This window comes from Rhipicephalus microplus, chromosome 5 (assembly GCF_043290135.1).
Source record: "Rhipicephalus microplus isolate Deutch F79 chromosome 5, USDA_Rmic, whole genome shotgun sequence".
Taxonomy (NCBI): domain Eukaryota; kingdom Metazoa; phylum Arthropoda; class Arachnida; order Ixodida; family Ixodidae; genus Rhipicephalus; species Rhipicephalus microplus.
The window spans coordinates 196,704,266-196,729,552 of record NC_134704.1 but is presented as its reverse complement, the minus strand read 5'-3'; the positions used below and the strand labels follow the sequence as shown (position 1 = coordinate 196,729,552).

At 43.9% G+C, this 25,287-nt stretch overlaps 1 protein-coding gene across 3 annotated transcripts in view; it reads left to right on the top strand.

The window, feature by feature from the left end:
• The window catches only part of LOC119173590 (uncharacterized), a 294,126-nt gene that overhangs the window by 183,073 nt on the left and 85,766 nt on the right, over positions 1–25,287 (top strand). For all 3 annotated transcript variants that reach the window (XR_012895547.1, XM_075896331.1, XM_075896332.1), the window contains exon 4: positions 6,174–6,313. Coding sequence is in view for 2 of the 3 variants with exons in the window: in XM_075896331.1 (XP_075752446.1) it covers positions 6,174–6,313 (140 nt within the window). In the remaining variant the exon portion in view is untranslated. The remainder of the gene's footprint in view (positions 1–6,173; positions 6,314–25,287) is intronic.

Sequence of the window (25,287 nt, the reverse complement as noted above, 5' to 3'; positions counted from 1 at the left end):
TTTAACAAAAAAGTCTGGGAAGGGGAGAAATCCCTAGCCAATGGAAGGAGGCCAACATATTTCTTATTCCAAAAGATGGAAAGGATAAAACGCTCAACAAGCTTCGGCCCATATTGTTGACATCATGCCTAGGCAAGCTTTTTGAGACGGTTGTGCACACCAGGCTTTGTGATTATATAAAAAGCGAGAATTATCTGTCTCACAACATGTATGGATTCAGACAGCATTTATCTACGCAGGATACATTCTTGTGAATAAAAGATGAAGTGATTCTGAATTTAACCACTGGAGGCGAGAACGTAGTCGCAGCGCTAAAATTTGAGGCAGGCATTCAATACAATCTCTCATATACTTGGTACTGAAAGAACTTCAATCATTGAATCTTGGTGCTCGAACATTTTGCTATATCAAATTATTTCTTTTCAACCGCAAAGTAACCATTAGCATGGAAAACATACGCTCGCTAAAATTTCCAATGCCAAATAGAGGCACACTACAAGGCGCAGTCCTTTCTCCACTCCTCTTTAATATAGCAATGAATTGACTAGCAAAGCAGCTGGAGTAAATTCCTGACCTCCAATTTGCTCTCTACACCGATGATGTCACTCTGTGTGTCAATAAATGCTCACTGGGAAAGAAGAAGCGAATTTTACAAAAAGCAATCAACACCATCCAGGAGTTTGCTGAAGATAATGGCATGACATGTGCACCAGATAAATCAGAATTTATCCGCATTCATAGTAGAAATTATAGCAACAAACCAGCCATACAACTAAGCATAAGAGATCAAACGCTGCCGGAGAGACAAACGATGAGAATATTATGCTAATGGCCGCAAAGCAACAAAAGAGCAAGGTATACAATAAAAATGCTGAAATGTACACTGAAAAACATCACTCCAATGATTCATAGAATAACAAGAAAGGGCAAAGGGCTAAACGATGGAGAAACTCTACGCTAGGTACAAGCCTTCGTCCTTAGTAGAGTCACATATGGACTACCATATCAGAAGTTCACCCCAATGGAAATAAAGAGATTGACTTGATAATACAGGGAGCATACAAAGCTGCCTTGGGTATACCGCTTGACAAAATGGAAGCGCTTGGTGTGTACAACACTTTCGAAGAGCTTGCGGCAGCAACACTTCTCTTGCAGAAGGAACGAGTATGCCTTACAAAGGTAGGCAGAGAAACCGTCACTCACTTGGGATACTTTGCTAGACCACAATACTGCCGGGAGAACATTACTGCCATTGTTAGGGAAACATGCCATCACATACCTGTCTGCCCCATTCCGCGAAACATGAGCAAGTTATACCATGGGGCAAGAAGACAAGCTAGACCTCGTCAGCTTCAAAAACAGTTGGGCGAAAGCCACGAAGTAGTATACACTGATGCCACTAAATCAAACGATTGCTAGCTATTCGAACTAAGGAGGGAGAGAACACCTCCGCATTAGTCTTGTCTGATTCCCTGGAAGCTTGCAGAATGTTTCTCCGTGGTGCACTATCGAATGTCGCCTTGGAAATACTAGGTGACAAGTTGATACAAGACCATGTCATTATATAGTGCCCAGGCCACGAGGGTATCTCGGATATTATGCTGGCGCACAGGTAAGCTCCTGATTTGAGCAACCGAGTGAACAACGACACCGATAATCAGTACGAACCTTGCACTGCGCGTGATATACTCGAGCATCAACGGAAGACAAGACAACGGTGTGCCCCACCGCACAAATTGCTTAAAGTTGACGAAGCTCACCAGCTAAGACAAATACAGGTTAACACCTATCCACATTTGGAAAAGTGGCATCACATAAACCCCACTGCACCAATGTCTGTGGTGCGAGTCGAGAGTGACATTACAACACATCACATGGGACTGCCGGAGGAAGCCAATGGAGGTTCAGTCGCCCCTGATACTCACACTACTGGGAAAGCCTTGGGAGGCCGTCCTCGCCCAACCTGACCTGAAGACCCAAAGGGGTCTCCTGAATCAAGCCGGTCGAGCTGCAGCGGCCACTGGTGTCCTGGAATGAGGAAACCACCCTTGAAATTCTCCCCTCCCTGCTCTTTTTCATAAATGAAATGTTGCATCATCATCATCTATGCGGGGAATAGACTGTTTTCACAACAAATCTGTGCAGGGCAGAGCTTCGCCTCGATGACGTAGGCATTTTTTTTCCTTCCTTGAGGCGCGGTGCTCATCCTTATGGTTTTGTTATTTTCCCCCTCTCCTCTCTCAGTTTGTCGGCGAAGTGCCGTTCGTTTGGGGCGTGCGCGCAGTGCGTGTTCTGGTGTTTTGTCTGCGGTTCGCAGCATGCATTATCGTGAAGACGGCTACTACGGCTACCTGAAGTCAGACAATGAGCTTATCGAAGGTCTTTGGCTGTTGTCAGCTAGAGGTATGCTGTGCGGACAATAAGAGACCTGAACAAGTCGTCTAAATGATGTAAGGATGTATCGATTGCTTTTTCTGTCGCTATGCACCTTGATTTAGCATTAAAAAATGCAGTATTAATTTCAACCAGGGACTCAACACGGCAAAACGTACTTGAACATATTTTTACACAGCGCATGACTACGCAGACACAAGAGTAAAAGATGCGAACCACAGCGCTGTTCTTCTTCACTTGTGTCCGCATAGTTGTGCGCTATGTTAAAATATGTTCAAGTACTATCACCAACAGGTCCAGCTTCTAGTCTTTTTGCACGGGAGAATGACAGGTTTTCAGTTAGGGCTAGAGCTGCAGAAATGGTTTCGCGTTTCTGAAGATTGTTATCATTGTTCTGGTTTCTGGTTCAGAGTTCTCGCAGCGCTGATTTATTAAATGCGAAGCATTTCTTAGTGAATTTCACTGACTTTGAGCATACCTACCTACCCACATAGCTACATACCTACCCCCCACGCACCTCCTACCTACCTACCTATCTACCTACCCACCTACCTATCTACCTACCTATCTACCTACCTACCTACCTACCTACCTACCTACCTGCCTGCCTGACTACCTGCCTCCCTGTCTACATACTTGCCTGCCTGCCTGCCTGCCTGCCTGCCTGCCTGCCTGCCTGCCTGCCTGCCTGCCTGCGTGCCTGCCTGCGTGCCTGCCTGCCTGCCTGCCTGTCTGTCTGTCTGTCTGTCTGTCTGTCTGTCTGTCTGTCTGTTTGCCTGTCTGTCTGTCTATTTGTCTGAGCGAGTGAGTGACAGACCGACCGACCGACCGACCGACCGACCGACCGACCGACTTCAGCAATAGACTTCGACGACCGGCCGGCCGGTCGGTCGGTCGGACGGTCTATTACTCGGTCGGCCGTATTTACTTCAAAAAGCAGAGGCCCCTTTGGCCGGCCGGCCAAAGGGGCCTCTGCTTTTTCAAGTAAATACGCTTACACAAGCACTTCAAGCACAAAGTTTCCTTCAAAAAAAGAAAAGAGAAAACTGGAGAATCTTTGAGCTTCACCTTCAGAAGTGTGGCAGCTTGGGCTAGTTGGTATGGCATGACGATAGTTATAGCGCGAGAACAAAACGACGACACAGAGACAAGAATCAAGAGACAAGAATCAACTTGTCACCTAGCGCTCGTGTCTTTCGTGTCCTTCTTGTCTCTGTGTCGTCGTTTTGTTCTCGCGCTATAACTATCGTTTCACCTTCAGGTGTAGATAGCACAATCGGGCTTCTTGCCCTTCTGAAACGCTATCCGTTCTCGTTACATGCCTCAAACGCTCATGATGCGCTCGCAGCCGTTTCGCCAGCTCCACATATACCAAGTTTAGTATTATGGGACGTGAATAGATGACAAAGGTATGTGAATAGTGCTAACATGATAATCATACGATGCGTGTCATGTAAAAACTTGACTACATGCTACGTTCATGATGTGCTCGCGGCATCAATGAAATCATTGTGAAATAAACAAGAGCAGCTCCATATGCAATGCTATTTAGGTAATTGCGGCCTATGTTTTGAACGGGCGTTCTTAAAGTCTGAAGTCTATTGCTGACTCTCAACGTGAGCCAAGGTGACAGGCGTGAAAAATGCGGCCTGTTGTCAGTTGCTTGAGCTCGTCTGTGTATTCATGGACATATTGTTGTAGCCTTAATATTTGACTGCTCAGCTCTGTTTGTTTCTTCTTCTCTCTGGCCTCTTGATGCGGTTGCGAGCAGAGTAGAGGCGAAATGGCTGTCGACCTGGATGCTTTTGTCGCATGGGGCACCTTGTTAAGCCTTAAAAGCACTCATTCCTTACGACACAGTAGATGATAATTGTTTGTTTCATGAATAACTCATATGGTGCCCATGGGCTCCCATCAAGCTTCGGAACATAATGTTTTTATTTAGTTATTAGTGCAACCTTCAACAACATTCTTTAGTGCAATCTTATTCATTTATCAGTGCAACCTAATGTTGCACACGGCAGCGATTGCAAGGCAGCTTTGCTACCTATATATTAATTTGTTGGCTGTTTGAATGAAGCGCATGCCGTTTAGTGATACCCATTGCCATGCTTCCAAGCGTGAAGGGTAGTCTTGAGCCACCATTTCCTATGATCTTATTAAAAAGATCTATAAAATATTCGCGTTGTAAATGACGACTACATAATCGAGTGTAGTATGAAGATGTATTAGTAGACCAATTATCCTGGCTGATTACTGCAAGCACACTTACCAAAACTCCAGCGGCAGCTGCAATTTTATGGAACTACAGCTGTACACTGTATTAAGGTGATCCTTGAATACCTCATCAAAAGTGAGAGTTGATCGCCGCTGGCATCCGGCATCTTCTCGCGTTAATGTCGTCAACACGAGTGATGTAAGATATCATCATTACGTGAAGACGTCATCATATGACATCACAGATTATAAAATTTTGTGACATATTGGAAGGTCACATAATTACTTGACGGCATCATATTACATCTTCGCATAATAGAAATGGGCTGATCATGAATGCAGTGCATAACCAGCTAAGGGGCAGAAAGCTCTAGCTTGGTCTTCATGGAATCCTTCAGGCAGTAAGAAAACCACGTTGAGCACAGAAATATCCTGGAGAGAAGTGGAAAACATTCAGTGCACTGAATGGAAAGAAAACAAGAATAGTTCTTGCCTTTCAGTTGTCTCAGGTGAATCTCTAAGAGAACCTGTGAGTTCTTTTTTTTTTGTCTATAATAAAAATGAAAAACAATCGGATATTTCTCTGTCAGATATCCAGAGTGGTACACAGTAGTATTATATACTGATGTATTAAAATGATGAGGTTGCAATAGCTTAAAATAGAAAATAAAATGTGAGTGCTGTAATAATCAAGTGCATATATGAAACCGGTAGCACAACCTGACAGACTACTTGCAGAATATGTACAGTGGGCATGGAAAGAAATGCGGACATGCTGTATCTACATCATTTTCTGTTTCACATTTAATTTAAGTGGTTCTAGCCTGGATGATTGATAAGAAACCGAGTTATTCATGTGAGAAAGGCCATTAGCATATTTTTGTTGCCACCACAGTCAGAGCCCAGTGAAAGCAGCGCGCCGCTTTGTTCGTGTTACTTTTCATCCCCCCTGTACCCATGAAAGCCGTCGAGAGGCACAAATACAAACTACGGAACTCGCATGAAAATGCGAATTTGCGAGCTTCCTAATACGTGCGGTCGTTAAGCGCTAGCTTCCTGTTGTCTACTCGCGCAGCGCCGCCATACGGCAGCAGCAAGCTGAGGCGGAGTGTGGGCTCGACGACCTGAAGGGAGCGTTCGCCCAGGCGCTGAAAAAAGTTGAGGAGGCGCTGGTGGGTGTAAAAAGAAGTTTGGGGACAGAAAAACATCGAGCAGTAGCATCATTTAATCTTTTGGGACAATCTAAGAAAAGGTGAATGTATTTGTGCATACATCACTTTTGTTAAATTTGAAGTACATCTGAGCAAACTTAGAGACAAATATTTGCTTTGGAAAATGTCTGCTGGTAACGGCTCCACAAGGTTGCTATACAGCTACGAAGTGAGTTTTCAGCTGCTCCAGAAGGGGCGTCAAATCCTACTCGGGCCCTCCTGGCAACTCTTGGTGCTGCTGCGGCCAATCTCAGTGTTCGCTCTGCTCGCACAACACTTGCAGCCATGTGCTTGTTGTTCTGTGAGCTGACATGACTATATATACTGGTTGCTCATGTTTCCTTTCCTCAGCCATGGCAACAAGGAAGTGTTCTCATGCCGAGGCATCAAGTTGGCAGTGGACTGGTTTCGAGACAGAGGTCACACAAACATCAGCGTCTTCGTCCCTAGTTGGCGAAAGGAAGCCTCACGTGCGGAGACCCCCATCAAGGGTGAGCTCTTATTCTGCCTTTGCCAGAATGCTTGCATATGTTCTTTTTGTTTTGTAGGGTCACCAAAGGCCAACATCAATTTGTGCCAAGGGGAAGCTCAATTTTTTATATCAATAGTATTATTGCAGTACTTTACTATAATCGAGAAAATAAGGTCACAATATGCATCACCAGTGTCACATTTTGGAATGTGCCTTACGACGTCAAGTGTCCCGAGCCCAATGAAATCAGTAGTACACTAACAACTTAAAACAAAAAATATTTCATGCATTACACAAGGTAATAAAATGCCATGTGCGCTTTTCCTTGATTCATGGAAAAAAGAACTTGGCAGGCGAATGGTTCGAATGGTTCGCTGGTATGCACTCCAGTTACCCGGTTGCATCTCCCCCAACACAGTTGCATTCTCGTGGCTGTTTTAGGGGCGGTGTTCCTTAGGGTCGAGCCATGTATGCTGTTGTCCCTCGATGACATTGAACGCAAGCGCGTTGCTGACCACACATTCTCTTTCTGTCATCATGGCACAGCACTTGCAAAGTACCCGCTATACATCATGACGGTGAAGGTCACTATGCCACACATCCTTCTGCTGATGAGCAAGGTATAAATCTGCAAGGCATTATGTGCACATTGTTTCTGCTGCGGCTGATGAAGAAGTGCGTTCCAGACCACACATTCTCTTTCTGCCGTGGATGAAAATGAATGTGAACGCCCATAAAGCAGCTTTGACATGGGAAACTTCTTCAGCTTCTTCTGTCATCTAGACAAAAGAAGCAGAGCACCAGGCGAGAATGTTCGGATGTACATTAAAGAGACCACGGTACAGATCTCAAGCTACCAACGACCAGTCAGAGTCACAATGGCGAACATGCTACGATAAATTTATCAAATGGAATCGTTCTAATTACATTGACCTGGCCCCAAATTTTTACCGAGGCAGCCCATCGATATATCAATGCGAGACTATGATACAAAATACAAGAACGACCCCTTCATACTGGTTGGTGACTTCAATGTACATATGACGTCGCGATATGCTCTGAGATGTAGTCATGTGACTGTAAAAAACCACCAACAACCAGGGGTACGTGTATAGACCGGGTCTTTGTGACGTAATCTCATCCAAGAATCCTTGGCTCTTCATTTCACTGATCATAAGGCAGTTTTAATGAAGAGAAAACATAGTTCACACCTCAACACCACGTAGTACGGGCAATAAAATAACATTGTATATAGTGATAAAAAATCCGTAAGCAGGGATCGAGTCAAACCGACGTTTTGACAAGCGGACTTGTTTTCTTCAAAGCTAGAACAGAACTGATTTCTTTAGCGCTAGCATGTCTATACTTTGTACTCTCTTCTTTGTTTTAACAAAGGAGGGGGAGGGGGCAGAATTGCATACATGGGTGTAAGAGAGCATGGGAAGGCTGTGACGAATTGTATGAGTGAAGAAGGAACAGGCATTTCGTGAATAAAACTAAAATAAGAAGGTGGTGGTGAGGTGAGAATGTGTCGCTGAGTCCCGATTGTCGAACCAGCTGTCATAACTTAACAATGGCTGATGAAATTCTTAGACGGAGAGCTTACTTAACTCGCAGTGGTGTTCTTTAATTGTGTATGTACCATACTGAATGGATTCAATAGCCCCTTTAGAAATGTTTATGCCTACTGCCTGGAGTGTGTTGAACTTGTCAATAAGGTATGACTTTGAATATTACTGCCTCTTACGAACTGGAAGTTCCACTGAAGAATGTAGACTTTAAAATTGTGAAAGTTTTGTCCTGCTACATTTAAAAAATGCTGTGCCACTGCTTTCAGTAATTTCTTTGCCGTGTCCAAGTGATGACCTTTTATTTTAACATTAGCAGGCTGTCCTGTTTCGCCAGTGTGCTGTTTATGTACGACAATATGAACATTCTATCATGTAGATAAGGTTTTCACTAGTGCCGGTGAAACTAGGTTTTATATGATGTACATAATCACTCCCAGTACTTTTAATTATCATGTCCTATTGAAGGTGTTTACAAGTCTTGCATCTCGGACAGGAGCAAGGTGTTACTTGGGAGTTTTCTTTTGCATTACATGAGAGTTTATTATTGATTGCACTAAATTGTTCTTAAAATTCATATTGCGGCGAGACACGATCTTCGATACTTTGGGAAGCACCTTAAAAGAAAAAAAGAGGCCCGCTCCTGGTTCATGTGCATCCACCTAACCTCGCCACCAGGCCATGCTACTGGTGCCACCATGTTAAACCTGCCTTGTGCTAGCCCAGCACCTGCCCTCTACTATTTATTTATTTACGGATACTGCAATCCCTATAGAAGATTTTAGCAGGGTGGAAATACATCGTCACGGTAAAAAAATTTAGGCAGAAAAACAATGAAGGGTGGCAAACATTGTTTCCAAAAGAATTACAGTATAAGTAGATCTGTTACGGAAAGAAAAATACATCCTTTGTGCTATTGTGTATACATATACAGAACGCACGCGCAACATCAACTACATAAAAATGGCAAAAAAAGAAATACATATGTGAAGGAGATCATGTTTCACATTGTAAAGTGATTTAACGGATATTTATAGCAAATGAAGATAGTGAAGGTTGAGTAACTTTAATGTTGATCAGGTTATTACATTCAATCACAGTCCTTGGGAATAAAGAATATTTGGAACTACTATTTTTTGCACGGAATGGAGTTATTGTTAAGTTATGCTTTTGTCTTGTTGCATACCCAGAAGAAAAATTAATTAGGCCAGAAGTAGTAATAGTATAATGTTTATTTATAAGCTGAAATAGGAGTTTTAATAGGGAAACACGATTGTGTTTCGTAAGTGCAGGTGAATTGGCTTGTTTTAGGAGATGTGTTGCAGAGGTACGAGAGTAGTTATTATAGATGAAGCGGACTGCCTTCCATTGCACCCGTTCAGGTCTATTTATGTAAGCTTGAGTAAAGAGGTCACGAATAATTGCAGCATAACCTCAAGTCTCATAATAATCAAGTACTGCAAGTATAACTGTTTTGTACACTAACAAGTGAACAGAACTTGTTGACAGTCTGAGTGCCTTCCTAAGAAAAAACAATTTACGGTAGGCATTAGCGGTGGCTTGTTCAATGAGTCAAATTTATTTTAGGGTGTTTGTTATGTACAGGCGAAGGTACTTATATTCTGTTACCTCAGAGAGAAAAATATTGTTAGCCAAGTAATTCAAATTCAAACTGAGCTTGTCTTTCTTGTTAGTAATACACATAAAAACAGTTCTTTTCCAAATTAACCGACATTTGCCAATCTTTACACCAGGCAACAACTTGCTAAAATGCATCATTTAGTAACATTTGAAATGAATTATTATCTATTTCATAGTATAGAACACAGTCATTGGCATATAATTTAATCTTTACAGGTAAGTCACTTGCCATATCATTTATATAGAGCAAAAAGAGGGCCTAGAACCGAACCTTGGGGAACACCAGAGTCAACAGTAAGTTTGCCAGAGTCATGATTTTTAAAGGTAGCGAATTGACTTTGCTCACTGAGGTAGTCAAGAATTCAGTTAATGAGCTGCAGATTATTAAGAATTATGTTTAATTTATGCAGCAGTTTCTGATGAGACACTTTATCGAAAGTTTTCGAGAAACCCGTGAATATGGCGTCTGTCTGTTTTTTATTTATATTGTTTGCGAAGTCGTGTACTGCTTGTACCAATTTGGTTATTGTCGAATAGCCTTTACGGAATTCATGCTGATGAATTGTTAGAAAATTAGGTTTCTTGAGGAATTCCAAAATGTGTTTGTGAATGATCTGTTCCAAGATTTTGCATTCAGTTGAAGTTAATGAGATATGGCAGTAATTTTTGATGTGCTGCCTATTACCGGTTTCATGGAGTGGCTTGACTCTGGCGGTCTTCCAGTCATCTAGCACTTGGCCAAACTCCAAGGATTTCATTTGTTGTGTTGTGCCGGTCGGACTTTGAGAGCTGCATGCTGGCTCTGTGAGGTCATTGTTTATTCTCACGGCTGAACACACGCACCAACGTGTCATTTTCATTTGCCACGGAATAGTAATTCATTGCTTTCTGCCATCACGAATATGCAAAACCACTGCGGCAACGCTTTCAAAAACTAGATGGAACTGACCGATGTTCATGCTGGGTGCGCCTTCCCTCGTGCAGCCTCCCTGCATGCCGCCATTGAAGTGCAGAAGCAGAAAGAAAGCGGAAGACCTGTGTGGAGAGTGCTTCAGCCACTTGAGGTCCACTTTTTTTTTTGTCCGAACCCCGAGTCGCAGTGTTTTCTGTGGTCAGAAATTGGAGAAATTTAAAGATATGTCGACGAGTTGTAACTTCGCGAGGCATATTGTCCCCCTAACTAGTGCGTTTTAAACAATTTGAATAACCAAGCATTGCGTACCAAAGTCACATGTATTCATTCGAAATAAGGCAAAACGTGTGCATCGGCAATCATGCTTTTGCGATATCGCTATATGTATTTTTTATATTAAATCGGCAGTGAAATGGTGTTCATTGCACAAATCCTGTCATTTACATTCATAAACAGCCAAGGGGGTTGCTGTCCTAAACATGTCTGCATGAGAACTTATTAAAGATAATCCCGCAAATGATGTTCTGGAAACATTTCCAGGATGCTGCCAAGCAGACAAGGACATTTATGCCTTTTGAGGATGAGCATAAGATGTTGACTGTTGTCTGGATAGGCCACACTATCTCAGATAGGCAAACAGTTGATGGGGAGACAGCAAGTTAGGTGGACTGATGAAATCAGGAAGTTTGAGAATCAGAATTTTTTTTATTATGTCATAAGGAGCTTTACAAATTGTTAGTATACAGAAGGAGGTCCCATAGTCAGAGACTGAGTCGGGACCTTTAACAGTAATGAATACATGAAAAAATTATTTGAATTAGCAAACAGCAGTACAAAAATAAGCAAAAAGGTACAATCCAAGCTGAAAAAAGGACAAATTAAGAAAATAACAGGAGAAAGCAAAAACAAAAAGAAGGCAAAGGCCAAAAGCAAACTACATAAAAATAAGAATAGTTCAATGCCCATAATTATAGACAAAATTACAAAATCAGTTTGTAAGTATAAATTGGCAGCAGCAAGCACAAGACTGAGTTGACTGGCAGAAGATGCGAGAGGCATGTCCTGCAGTGAGCGTAGTCAGACTGATGATGATGATGATATCAGATAGGCCACACTAGTATTGTGCATTAAAAATTAGAAAAAAAGGCTCGTATAGGTGCTTGAAATCCTTGAAAAACACAACTTTAAATATGCATTTCCAAAGCCCTTGAAAGTCCTGGAATTTTTTGCCATCCTTGAAAATCCTTGAATTTCGTGAGCACTGCATATTCACATCGCGACCTCCTAAATGTGGTCGATCAGTTTGTCAAACTCAGGGTGCGTACAGGTCCTTGAAAACCTTGAAACTCTTGAATTTTAAAAATGCATTTTTAAGGCCCTTGAAAGTTCTGGAATTTTTTTTTGTTCTTGAAAATCCTTGAGTTTCGTGAGCAGTGCATATTGTTGAGAAGGCGAGACGCCGACACAATCCCGAAGGCGCCACTGCTCCGAACTTCGCCGCCAAGGTCACCAGCCGTTAGGTAGCGTGTGTTACTCAGCTTGCGACTGCTTCTGTGCAGAGCTAATAGACGAGCGGATGAGAGGACGGTGAGTTAAGGCAAGGTTTATGTACTGCATAGAAATAGAGGCGTTGTAAATTCGGCATTGGGGCCGACAGTTTAGGGACTTGAAGAGCCGAGATGTCTTCTCTCGCACACTGCCACGAAGCGCACCACCGACGAAGTTATGTTGGGCGCCACGAAACTCACCGCTGCCAAGGAGGCCGGCCGCGCCGACAGCGAAAGGGGCTCGGAGGCTTTTCTGACACATAGGTCTACTGCTGGCGATGCGCCGCAGGGCTTTTTTTATAGGCACCAGGTGGATTCTTTGAGTCACCAACGTCCAACCAGAAGCGCTGCTGGCCGTGAAGTCAGGATCCTCCAATGGGGCCCGCCGCCGGGCCGCATCATGCTCATCAAATCCGTAGACGCTGCGCGTGGTCACAACCAAGGACGAGTGACGTTGCCGCGCATTGCGTAAAACTCGCCAGACTGGAAGGCGCCGATTGCTTCCACGAACTCGTGGACTGAGGGAGCTCGCAGTGCGTTGCGTGACAGACCGGCGCCGCCGCTGGATGACGTCGCTGAGTTATCGTGTCAAGCGGGCTCGAGCACTGACCTTGAGGCAGATTGCCTTTGCAGAGGCATTGACGTTCGGTGTGGACTCCCAGGCGTAACAGCACCCCCGCCGCCAGACAATGCGCAGGAAAGATGAGCTGCTGTCACGTGGCTCGGACTTTCGAAGTGCGTCAGTTAGAGGGCTGGCAATGCTAGAGTAGTTTTGCATGTAATGCTGATAGTATCCAGCTAGGCTCAAGAATGCCCTTACCTCAAATTTTGTGGTTGGTCGTGAATAGTTCACGACGGCGGCTACCTTAATTTCTGAAGGTCTACACCAGCCATGCCCCACAACGTGTCCCAGGTACGACACCTCACCGCACCTAGGTGACATTTAGTAGGTTTCGTGGTAAGACCAGCTTTTTTCAACCTGTTCAGCAGGACGCGTAAATGCTCGACATGTTTTTCCCAGTTGTGTGAGAAGATGGCGACATTGTCAAGATACGGCAGAGCGAACTCAGAGAGGCCTTTAAGAACGCAGTCTGTTAAGCCTGAAAAACAAAAGGGCGAATTTTTTAATCCAAAGCTCAGCTGAAGTGGACGATACGTTCCGAATAGAGAAACGAATGTGGCACAGCGGCTAGCGCGCTCTGTAAGGGGGACTTGCCAATACCTTCGCACGAGGTCTAACGTGGAAATATAGATAGACTGTGACACAATTTTTACCCTCTCCTCTAGGTTTAGTATCGGGTAAGTTTGGCCTTGAGTTATGGCGTTAAGACGCCGATAATCAATGCGTGGCCTTGGATCTTTTCCCGGCACTTGAACCAATATTATAAGGGATGTATAGTCGCTCTCGCCTGAGACTATGACTCCCAACTTCAGCATTTTATCGATCTCATCTTTCATGATCTGCTTTTGCACAGGGGAACATCGATACGGCTTGCTACGGATCGGCTCCTCACAAGTTAGCTCGATATCATGTTCAATAACTGTCGTGCTTCCGGAACAGTCCAAAAACACGTCTTCAAACTCGGAAACAATCCTTCTCAGGTCCTCCTTTTGGACTTCACTTACCCTAAGCTCTAGATTCAACTGCTCCAAAATTACCTTCGATCCCCTTTCTATTACATCACTAGAGGTCAAAATTTCGGCTCCCTCTTTCTCTGAAGCATTCAAAAGTAGATTTACGACTGTTTGACGTGGAACGTATAGTTTCATCAAGTTACTGTGGTAAATTTTGTTCGGCCGTCTTCCTGATTTCACTTCATAATTGGTATTGGAAAGCTTCAATATTACTTTGGCTGTGTCTTCTCAATGAACCTCAAGCTTGTTCTTTTTGGACGGCCGCAGCAGTATTACCTGACTACCTACTTCAAAGGTGCGCTTCTTCGCCTATTTGTCGTAGTACTCCTTCGACAACACTTGTGCAGCCTTCATGTGACTTTCCACAACATCTTTCATTTTTCCAAGCCTCTGAAGGATGTCTAGAACATAGGCAACTACATTAGGGTCCTCATCGAATCCCTCCCAGGACTCGCGTAGCATTCGCAATGGTGTTCTCAAACTCCTGTCATACACAATCTCTACAGGGCTAAAACCAGTGCTCTCATGAGGAGCTGATCTCAAAGCGAACATAGCGGGAGGAATACATGCTATCCAGTCGCATTTGTGCTCGTAGCAAAGAGCTCTCAGTATCCGTTTCAGGACGAAATGAATACGCTCTGCCGGATTAGATTGCGGGTGATGGATCGAGCTGTGCACTATTTTTATTCCTCATTTATCCAAAAAGGTAGAGGTAAGGCAGCTGGGGAAGACACTACCATTGTCGCATTAGATTTTAGAAGGAAATTCGACGCGTGCAAATATGGATAGCAGTGCATCGACGACACGAGGGGAATTGAGCTCCTTAAGTGGTATCGCTTCCGGAAATTTTGTGGCTACACAGAGGGTCGTCAGGATGTACCGACAACCTTGCCTTGACTCTGGCAATGACTTGACGATATCAATTTCTGGGCGCCGAAAAGGCTCTGTGATAATTGGCACCAGCTTCATGGGTGCCCTCCACTTCTCTGTAGATTTCCTCGCTCTCTGACAAGTGTCGCATAAGCGTACAAAGTCTTCGATATCCTTCCAGCATTTCGACCAATAAAATTCAAGAGAAGCTCTAGCCTTGGTCTTTTTTATGCCGAGATGCCCTGCCCACGCATTTTCATGCGCCAGTTCCAATAGTTGGGGACGATACTTTTGTGGCACCAAGAGCTGCTCATACTTGCGACCTTGCGCATTTGTGTAGCCCCGATACAGGAGCCCTGCTTTCTCAAAGAAGGAAATATTCTTTTTTTTTTTTTCCCCAAGTTTACACTTTCCATTAGCGCTTTGATCGAAATGTCCTCACGCTGCTCTCGAATGAGCGTTTCTCGATCAACCCTCAACAGCCATCTTTCCGCTACAGGCGAGAGCATTCCCCCTCTCGCTCTGACTCAATGGCGCCTTGTCCTCTCCTCCGCAGACAGAGACCGTACCGTCGCTTCGGCGACGGACCGCTCGAGTGATTGCTCAAATGACTCACCCTCGACAGCCAACTTTCCGCTACAGGCGAGAGCATTACCCCTCTCGCTCTGACTCAATGGTGCCTTGTCCTCTCCTCCGCAGACAGAGACCGTACCGTTGCTTCGGCGACGGACCGCTCGAGTGATTGCTCAAATGACTCACACATAAAATTTCCTGTTTGAGGTTCCGTTGACTCGTCGCCAAGGTCACGCAGATCAGCAGTCGTTGCAGGTGGTGTTAGACCACACTGAACAAGATCAAGTTCCTGCAAAAGCTTCCGCACTTGCGATCGCGTGAGGGCCATGTACGCTAAGTTGGAGAAGAACGATTTACCCTGCTTTTTGAGAAGCTGTTCTGAGTTATTAGAGAAAAGATAAGGAAAACGATCGGGAAGCGCGGCAGACACACCTGCTTTGGTGCGAAGCTTACCGAACGGGCCTTCAATGACAACCGCAGCGATTGGTAAGCAAGCACTCTGCTCTTTGGCGACTTGTCTGATCCACGCCCATTCTCCTGTAAAGTCATCCGGAGACACCAACGAAGGATGGACCACGTCCATGGTTGCCGCTGAAACTCGAAGTGCTGGGCACGTTTTCCCATTCACACTAATTTCTTAGAGATACGGCTCTAACAACCGCATGTTTTTTTCCGATTCTCGGATTTTTGCGAAAGCAAACTTTTGCTTACAGTTTATTGCGATGTGTTCTTCCTTTTTGCATCTGTAGCAGATTAGCGGCTTCCGTGATTCAAATGCCCGTGTGGTATTACTGCGTTCCTTAGGAACCTCACTCGATTTTTGCGCTTCCGTTTGCCCTTCCCCTACTGTGTTTTTCGTAAGAGACGGGTCCTTCCTTAAATTACGGTGCAGAGGGGGTTTCGTTGATCAGATTCTTTGAAAAGCCCCTTTCCTTTCATCCTTTTCAACGCGCACTGCTCTGCTATGCAACTTTCGGCGAGTATAATACTCCTCAGCTAACTCTGCCGCCTTGTTTAGCTGTACTTCACCAAGTTTGTCCTGCAGCCAAAGCTTGACATCCTCCTCGATGCAGTGGTAGAATTGCTCTAATGCAATGCATTCTACCACTTTATCGCGATGGTCGTGAACACCTTCGCCCTTGATCCATTTAAATAAATCGGCTTTAAGACGAAACGCGAAGTCAACGTGTGACTCATTCCCCTTTTTAGCATACCGAAACCTTTGCCTGAGTCTCGGGTGACAACTTATAACGTCTCAAGAGCACTTCCTTAACCTCGTCATAGCTCTCAAATGCTTCCTTCGACAAGCACATTATCACGTCGGATACTTTGCCGGGAAGAAGAGCTAACAGGTTCTGCGCCCAAAGAGACCGCTCCAACGCATTTCGCTCACAGACATGTTCAAACTTGACGGATACTTAGCCATGTCCTTGCCTACTACGAACGGTGGCAGTTGGTCGCGAATTCTCTGATTGCTCACCTGGACTGTCGCAGAAGCTACGCTAGGCGCCTGCGAACACTGTAGGATTGCCAATTCTATTCGTTTGAACTCAAGGCGCTTTTGTCTCTCGGCCTCCTCACGGCGTTCTTGCCTTTCAGCTTCTTCGCGTTCGCGAACTTCTCACCTTTCAGCCCAGGCATCATTGACTTCCTCAGTCGTCACTCCTGCATCCCTCATGTTCTCAGGTATCGCTTGCTCGCATTTCGCACGGCCCAAAATAAGGCCAAGTTCCTACAAGTTTCGATGAGTTCCTTCACTTTAAGGTTCATCATCGTTCACACCAGCCTCTTGCTGTTTGCCCCCTGTTAAGAATCTACTTGCCGTACCCGTTATAAGTCTACTAGCAAGACGCGCAAGCAATTTTTAACACTGCCGTGTTTACACCCTCCGCATTAACTTTGGTTTCAAAGCACTTTGACTTTGCTTGAAACGATCAAATCTCACTCTAATGCTTCCCACAGCCCTTCTCTAAACTACTATAACCTTTACTAGAGCAGTCTGGTGAACTAAGGGGAAAACATCAGGCACTCACTGCATCGATGTCGCTTACGCCGGCCGATCCCAAAGGGCCAACCGATGTTACGAAGGCGAGACGCCGACATGGTCCCGAAGGCGCCACTGCTCCGAACTCCGCCGCCAAGGTCACCAGCCGTTTGGTAGCGTGCGTTACTCAGCTCGCGACTGCTTCTGCGCAGAGCTGATAGACGAGCGGATAAGACGACAGTGAGTTAAGGCAAGGTTTATGTACAGCATAGAAATAGAGTCGTTACAAATTCGACACTGGGGCCGACAGTTTAGGGACTCGAAGAGCCGAGATGTCTTCTCTCGCATGCTGTTACAAAGCACACCGCCAACGAGGTTACGATGGGCGCCACGAAACTCGCCACTGCCAAGGACACCGGCAGCGCCGACAGCGAAAGGGGCTCGAAGCAACCGAGAAGCTTCTCTGACACATAGGTCTACAGCTGGCGATGTGCCGCAGGGCTTTTTTTTATAGGCACCGGGTGGATCTTTTGAGTCACCAATGTCCAACGAGAAGCACCACTGGCCGTAAATTCAGAATCCTCTAACGGGACCCGCCGCTGGGTCGCGTCATGCTCATCAAATCCGGAGCTGCTGCGCGTGGTTGCACCCAAGGACGAGTGACAGCAGAGGCATTGACGTTCATTGTGGACTCCCAGGCGTAGCAACATCGAAATCGCGGCCTCCTAAATGTGGTTAATCAGTTTGTCAAACAATTCAGGTCCTGGAAAACATTGAAAACTCTTGATATGAAAAATGAATTTTCAGGGCGCTTGATAGTCCTGGATTTTCTTCCGTCCTTGAAAATCCTTGAATTTCGTGAGCAGTGCATATCGACATCGCGACCTCTTAAATGTGATTGATCAGTTTGTCAAACTCAGGGTGCATACAGGTCCTTGAAGACTTTGAAACTCTTGAATTTGAAAAATGCATTTTCAAAGCATTTTCAAGGCCCTTGAAAGTCCTGGAATTGTTTCCAGTCCTCGAAAATCCTTAATTTTGTGAGCAGTGCATATCGACATCGTGACCTCCTAAATGTGGTCGATCAGTTTGTCAAACTCGGGCTGCGTACAGGTCCTTGAAAACCTTGAAACTCTTGAGTTTGAAAATTGCGTTTTAAAGGCTCTTGAAAGTCCTGAAACATTTTTCGTTCTTGAAAATTCTTGAATTTCGTGAGTAGTCCATATTGACATCGTGACCTCCTAAGTGTGGTCGATCAGTTTGTCAAACTCTGAGTACGTACAGGTCCTTGAAAAAGTCCTGGAATTCTTTCTCATCCTTCAAAATATTTGAATTTCCTGAGCACTCCGCATTTCGACCAGTTCTTATGTTTGTATGGTTGTTGGGAAAATCTTTCCGAAACTGAAATCGCTGTGCGTGATCTGGCTGAATCGTCAAAAATGCAGCCTGATTCAATACAGGTATTTTTGCAAACCCTTTGAATTTTATTGTAAATGAATTTAGGAGGCATTCATCTTAAAGTGCATTGGGCAAAATTCCAGATGTTCCAAGTTGTTATCCTCATCGTGGTGGGTAGTATGAATTTTATTGTTGAAATGATGGAACGAAGGCCGAGAGCACCGTGCTCGAAGCTTCTGAAGGGTGCCTGCCGGCAGGCAGCGCATGCACTGTCAAAACTGCGGTTATCGCTTGCTACAACCGCTGTGGATGAAACCGCAATCGCTCTTGACACTATCATGTGTAACGACAACGTAACTTACAGAACTTCCAAACTGCAGGCGAGTTCAACGCTCGACCAGTTAAAGCGATGTTGCTTTGCACAAATGCTGCAGACAAAATTGCGGCAGATGTGATCATAGCAAAGAACGACATGGTTTCAAAGGCACGTTTGCAACCAGCTCATGTGGATTGAAAACAGAACTGCCGTTTTCTGCAACCGCTGCGTATGAAGCTGCGGTTGCCGTGACGCGATAACTAGCCGAGGGCACGTGGCTCACAGAGCGGTAGAGGTGATAAAGATGTTTAAAAAATGCTAAAATAGTTTTGACGTTCCTACTTAAAGAATCTAGTGTTGTTGTTCATGTTCATGCTTTGGTATAATGTTTTCGGTTGGCCTTTGACTCGCGCTTTTCCGGCTAGTTGTTCTGATTACGTGAAATTTTGAGAAATACATGTCTGCTCCCTCCCCTTGGGATTCGCACCTTTTACTGTAGTTGGGAAATCCTACTCTTGTGTGTTCAGCCACTTTATTCCTGTATGAGACCGTGTAGCGCCAATGTTTACTGACCTCCTTCTCTCACCCCCCACTGTTTTTGGCGATGTATTTCTTTTGGTGCAAAAAAGAAAGGAGGCAAAATAAATCGGTGTGACACCTGCCACCCTTCCCGTTGCGAAAATCTCCCAGATTCAAAATCCTTAAACTTGGCAGGTATGGATCGGCATCGACCTGACAAACTCCCCATTTCCAAATTAGTAATTTGGCGCAAGTTTATATGGTTTTGTTTTTCAAAACTGTATGCAGAAGAAAGTTTCACTGCGTCAAACCATGAATATATGAAGTGGGATACTCGTAATGCTTTCGGTGCGGGCTCCTCCCCTATTGTGCAAGCATTGAAGCTTGCGAAGCTAATTTGAAGTTTAAGGTGTGAATACAACATGGACGAAAATAAAGTACATGCACACGGAGCACTTCGTGTGTGTGTACATTATTTTTATCCGTGTCTTATTCACACCTTAAACTTCGAATATGTTAAATCAACAAGCCCTGTCTGCCATTCCTACATAGTGAAGCTAATGTGAGCTATAGTGCAGACTAGACATATTTGTTAAACTGCAATATGCATGTACTATATAAGTGCATTAAAAATGAGTTAATTTTGAAAATTTAGAAGTAATAAAATTTCAACATTGCATGCCGTTTTTAGTCTTTGAAAAACCTGTGACAGGTCCTGGAAACTCCTTGACTATCCTTGAATTTTCGCTTTGGAAACCTGTACGAACCCTGGCAAACTCCCAATTTCCGAAGCAGTAATGCGGAGTAGGCACACGTGGTCACATTTTGCAAAAATGCCTCTGGAAAAAAAAGATTAGTTTCGTGGCGAGCTTGAAGCAGTGAATGTGATAGCAAAAAATTTGAATGTCACACGAAGAAGGGCAGGCAACTCCATGCATGCAACGCTCTGCTCAACCTCAAAGGACGCATGAAAAGAAAGCACACAGGACGAGTGCTGATAAATAACAGTCACAGCTCGACACTGGAAAGGGGCTGCCTAAACACCATGAAGGATTCTAGAAAGGAAGATCCATGTATCCACAGGATGAGTTCAAATTAACCACTGTCACAGTTGTTACTTCTTGGTGTTCCAGCAGCGTGCTGCTAGTGTCAACCGCACAAGCCACCGCTCTTAATGGGGTGGTGCCATCTAAGTTCGAGGCTATAGGAAGCGTTGTGGGGGTTTCCTCTGTATGCAAGGACGCTGCAAACGAATGGTCAGACTTACAATACGTTTACAATATATTTTAAGTCACCTCTGAAGTGTACCTTAATGCTCATTGCCCATCACGAGCACATCCAATACTGACGTAGCTTTATAGGAAGTGCAACGAAAGTTGTAGTGATGTTACACCAGATCTGTAGTGAGGTGAGTGACCTCTGGACTTTTGCCACGTACATACTGGCATTGCAGCTGCTGTATCTAGGAGCGTGATTGTTTTGCAAGTGCTTGTGTGGCACATGTGTGAAAGAGCAGAGAGTACTCAGCATGATGCGTGCAGAGCTTTGTGATCATATGGCTAAGCCAGCTATACAATGCTACGTACCTGCCCAACTCAGAGACCACAAACAGAAACTGAAAACTGTCCATATCAATAAGGCAATAAGTTATATAGATAGAATAAATGAATATTGGTGCATGTATCATGCTTGTTGGAGCTATAATTAAAGCTTGCAGCAAAGAGCACGCAAGCCAGAAATATTGTGGCATCACGTACCCCTTTAAGGCCCACCTACAAATACGCGTTGAAGCCCATCAGCCCGTAGCTTTCTGACATGGTGCCTGCCCTCTCTCTATAGAGAGGGTGCATGAAGTTGTTAAGACTAGATTTTTTTGTTACAATTGTGATATCCATATATTTATTGTATGTGCAATGGAGTTAGTAATTTTTGAAATTTTTAGAGTGAAAAATTCCAGCTTAGTATGCCACTTTGAGTCCTTGAAAAACTTGCAACAGGTTCTGGAAAGTCCTTGAATATCCATGCATTTCCGCTTCGGAAGCCTGTACAAAACCTGATAAAAGCGCTTCTGATACTTCCTTACAAAAGAATTCCTCTTTGGAGCACTGCACAATGGCCACCACTAGAGGTACTGTCATTTATTTATTTATTCATTCATTCAGAATAACCCTAAGGGCCCTCTCTTAGGAGGGTATTACATAGGGGGGCTATAACACATACAGGTGCATGAAATGATTAATAGGGCCAGAAAACACGCAAACTAAGCACCATACAGCTGATAAATAGATTAGAGTAAATATAAGGTCAATATTCTTACCGCCTAGTCTTAAATAATCAGAATAAATAATATTAGTCAAACAATAACGAAACTATAAAAATACTTCAAAATTGATCTAAACAAGGAAGGAAATAGAGTCACAAGAGTACAATAAAACACAATCTAGCTTACTACAAGCACACGCGTCATTAAAGCATACAATAATGATAACATCACCAATAGCACGTGTGAAATACTGAATTAGGCAAACACAGCAAAAAATGACACGAACCATGAACATACGCAGTTCATACAGAAAACACGGTTTGCTGAAGAAAGGGGGGGGGGATACCGCAAAAAGTTCACACGTTTGCACTCATGCTTAGTAGGTTCTAAATACAGTGATATCGGTGACGGTTGCAATGTTTGATGGTAAGTCATTCCACTCGGTTATTATGCGCGGTATGAAGGATCTAGCATAATGGAATGTGCGACAAGGGAAGCGTTCGATTTTAAAGGGATGATCCCGGCGCGGAAAGATGGCTGGGGGTGGCCTGAAGAAGTCTTCGTGAAGTGATGTGTGATGGTAGAGCTTATGAAGTAGTGATAAGCGAGCAATTTTATGGCGACATGATAAGAGTTTCAGTTCGGCAAAAAGTTTCAATGAAGTGACGCTGGTGGGACGTGAATAATCAGAAAAAATAAGACGTACAGCACAGTTCTGCAGGGCTTCGATATTTTGAATAATGTAGTCTTGATCGGGATCCGGAATGGCCAATGCATTTTCTATTTTAGGACGGATTAGGGTGATGGAAGCCAGTTTACGCAAGTGCGAGGGGATGTGTTGCAAGTTAAGCTATTATCATCATCAGCCACTGCAGGGCAATTTGCCTTCTTGTTCTGAGCTGGCTAGCTCTAGCCTAATTCCCTATGCGCCATAAAAAACAACCTGTCTCATAGCTTCAACTCACCATAACATTTATTAGCAAAGTCATGGCCAAATGTTGCACCATGGCGGCGTCATTACCTGTTAGGCCTTTCCCATGATCCACCAATTATCCGCCAATCAACTATTGAGATTCTGTCTCGTGCTTTCTGCTGCCACGTTATACCTGCCAATTTTTTAATCTTATCGTCCCATCCAACTTTCTGTCTCCCCCTCTTGCGTTGGCTTCTCTGGGAATCCAGTCAGTTAACCACCGATTTTCCTGCCGACAAGCTCGGCCCATGTCTATTTCTTTTTTTTGATCTCTACTATGATATCCTTTACCTCGCTTTGTTCCCTGACCCACCCTGCTCTCTTCTTGTCTCTTAAGGTTACACCTACCATTTTCCTTTCCATCACTCGCTCGCTGCATCGTCCTCAATTTAAGCTAAACTCTCTTTGTAAGCCTCCAGGTTGTTGCTCCGTAGGTAAGTACTGGCAAGATGCAGTTGTTATAGTATACCTATTTCGGAGGGTTAGTGGTAAATTACCATTTGTGATTTATAGGCTTGTGTGCACAGTGAAATTTAGTTTTGAAACGAATTTGAAGCGAATAGTGATTTTGGCCGAATAATTTCGGATCTAATACAAATACTATATATGACATATAAAGAAAAATAGGTATATTTATAATGACCTAACTAACCTACAAAATATTTTTTTTAAAAATTGAACTAAGACCTCTATGCAAATGTTTTTTTTTTCATTAAAAGGAAGTCGAAACAACTTCGAGTAGTAGGAGAATAAGTGATAACCTGTAAAACACGTAACATTTTAAAATTTATTATTCATATATTATAAGCCGGTATAACAATCTTTAAGGCTTGAAAAAAATGATAAATTGATCTGAGGGCAATATGTTCATTTACAGGGGCCTTGCAGCTCTTAGTTTCAAGTAGCAACGTAATTGATTCACTAAAGAAGCTTGTTGGCTCACGAAATCACCGCTGCAAAAATTTTTAGAATACATCTAGTATGAGCAGAGTTGCAATGATTTGTCACACACTTCAATTGCATTTTCTATTGTCTTGTCCCACCGAAAATGCTGGAAGCAAAGCACGAAGAAATGGCATTGTGAAAGAAAAACGTTCGTGTGCCTCAGTCACGCGTGCCTCGTCACCTTTAGCACTTTTTCTCTCATTTTTTTGTTTTCTTCGAACACGCAGATTTTCATTGCGATCGCGCACACATGCGTGGACAAGTCACGGCCTCCCCTGGCGACCTCAGTAACGACCGAGCGTGTCATGCTCAAGTCAGCCAATGGCTGATACAGTGGCTGTGACGAGTGATTTTTGAGCTTCATTGGTCAATTGTTGAAAGAAGAGAAAGCAATTTTTAGCTGACTTTGAGAATTGATTCTCAATTCCAGGCCGTGTGCTGCGCTATAATATTTGGCTCACGTGTTTTCGGTAGCCTCGACTGCCGACTGGCAGCGTTTTCTGACCAGGTTCAATAAGTGTTGCAGGGCCTCTTTAAATTTATAGTGGGGCTTCATGGCAGAGCGGAATTCTCTTGGCTAGGTGCTTTCAGGGCTTAGCATTCATACACTGAAGGGAAACAACCTTTACAGGCAATTACATGCGGACTAATGCACACCTTTTTGTTCATTGCGAATACTTCGAAACTTTCTATATTTTAAATTCAAATTGAAGCGAATTTGAATACTGTACTATTCATTCAAATATTCGCACAAGTCTAGCACTGATTTGAGAATGGTTGCTGATTGTCATCCGCCCCATCCTTATTCTTCTAGTTACTTCACCCTCATGGTTCGGCTCCGAGGGTGCTACCTGTCCTTAGTAGATAGTTCACTTTCATCTCTCCACCTACCGTGAAGCGCTGTCTTCTGCCGAGACTGCTGCACATTACTTTTAGCTTTGTGCATAATAATTTTAAAACCTACCTTTCTGTCCTCCTTGTCTAATTCAGTAATCGTGAATTGGAATTCGTCTCGTGAGTTACTCAGCAATGCGATGTCATCGGCGAACCACAGGTTACTAAAATACTCTTCATTAGCTCTTATTCTTAACTTTTCCAAATCTAGGCCGCTGAAAACCTTCTGCAAACATGCAGTAAATAGCATTAGAGAGATTGTGTCTCTCTGCCGTACACCCTTCTTTATTGTGATTCTGTCACTTTCTTTTTGAGAACTGTGGTGGCTGTGGATTTATTGTAAATTTTTTCCAGTGTGTTTATGTAGGTTTCTTCGATGCTTTGATTCTGTAGTGCTTGCATTACTGCTGATGTCTCGACTGAGTCAAATCCTTCTTGTAGTCTATGAAGGCTATGTAAAAAAGTTGGTTGTAATCCACACATTTCTCTATCACCTGATCGATAGGATAAATATGGTCTATTGTCTGTGTGAAATCCTTTGGTTGATTGAACTCTAATGTTGTTGTTATTCTCCACAGCTGGTACCACTTGACGTAGCGGCAAATATTATTCGGCATAATGCTTTGCCTTTGTGTTACCGGATGGACTAAAACTGCTTGTGTACTCGTGTGACAGAGCCCTAAGCGCAGGTGTTTCTTCTTTCATCGCCGGTCGTTGACATGTCAACTGGCAACACGCTTTGTCGATCGCAACAGGCTTACGCAAGCTGCCTGGAAAAACAGCTATGGCTCCTAGCCTGGCAAGATGGCAGAATTATGTGCAACTTTGCTTCTGATATACAGTGACTTTAACCACCACCAGGCCAGCACAAGGCAAGTTGTACAGGTGCACAGTGATAAGAGACTGCCTTTGACATCAATGGGAGAGTGAAATACGAAAGGGAACATTTTTTTT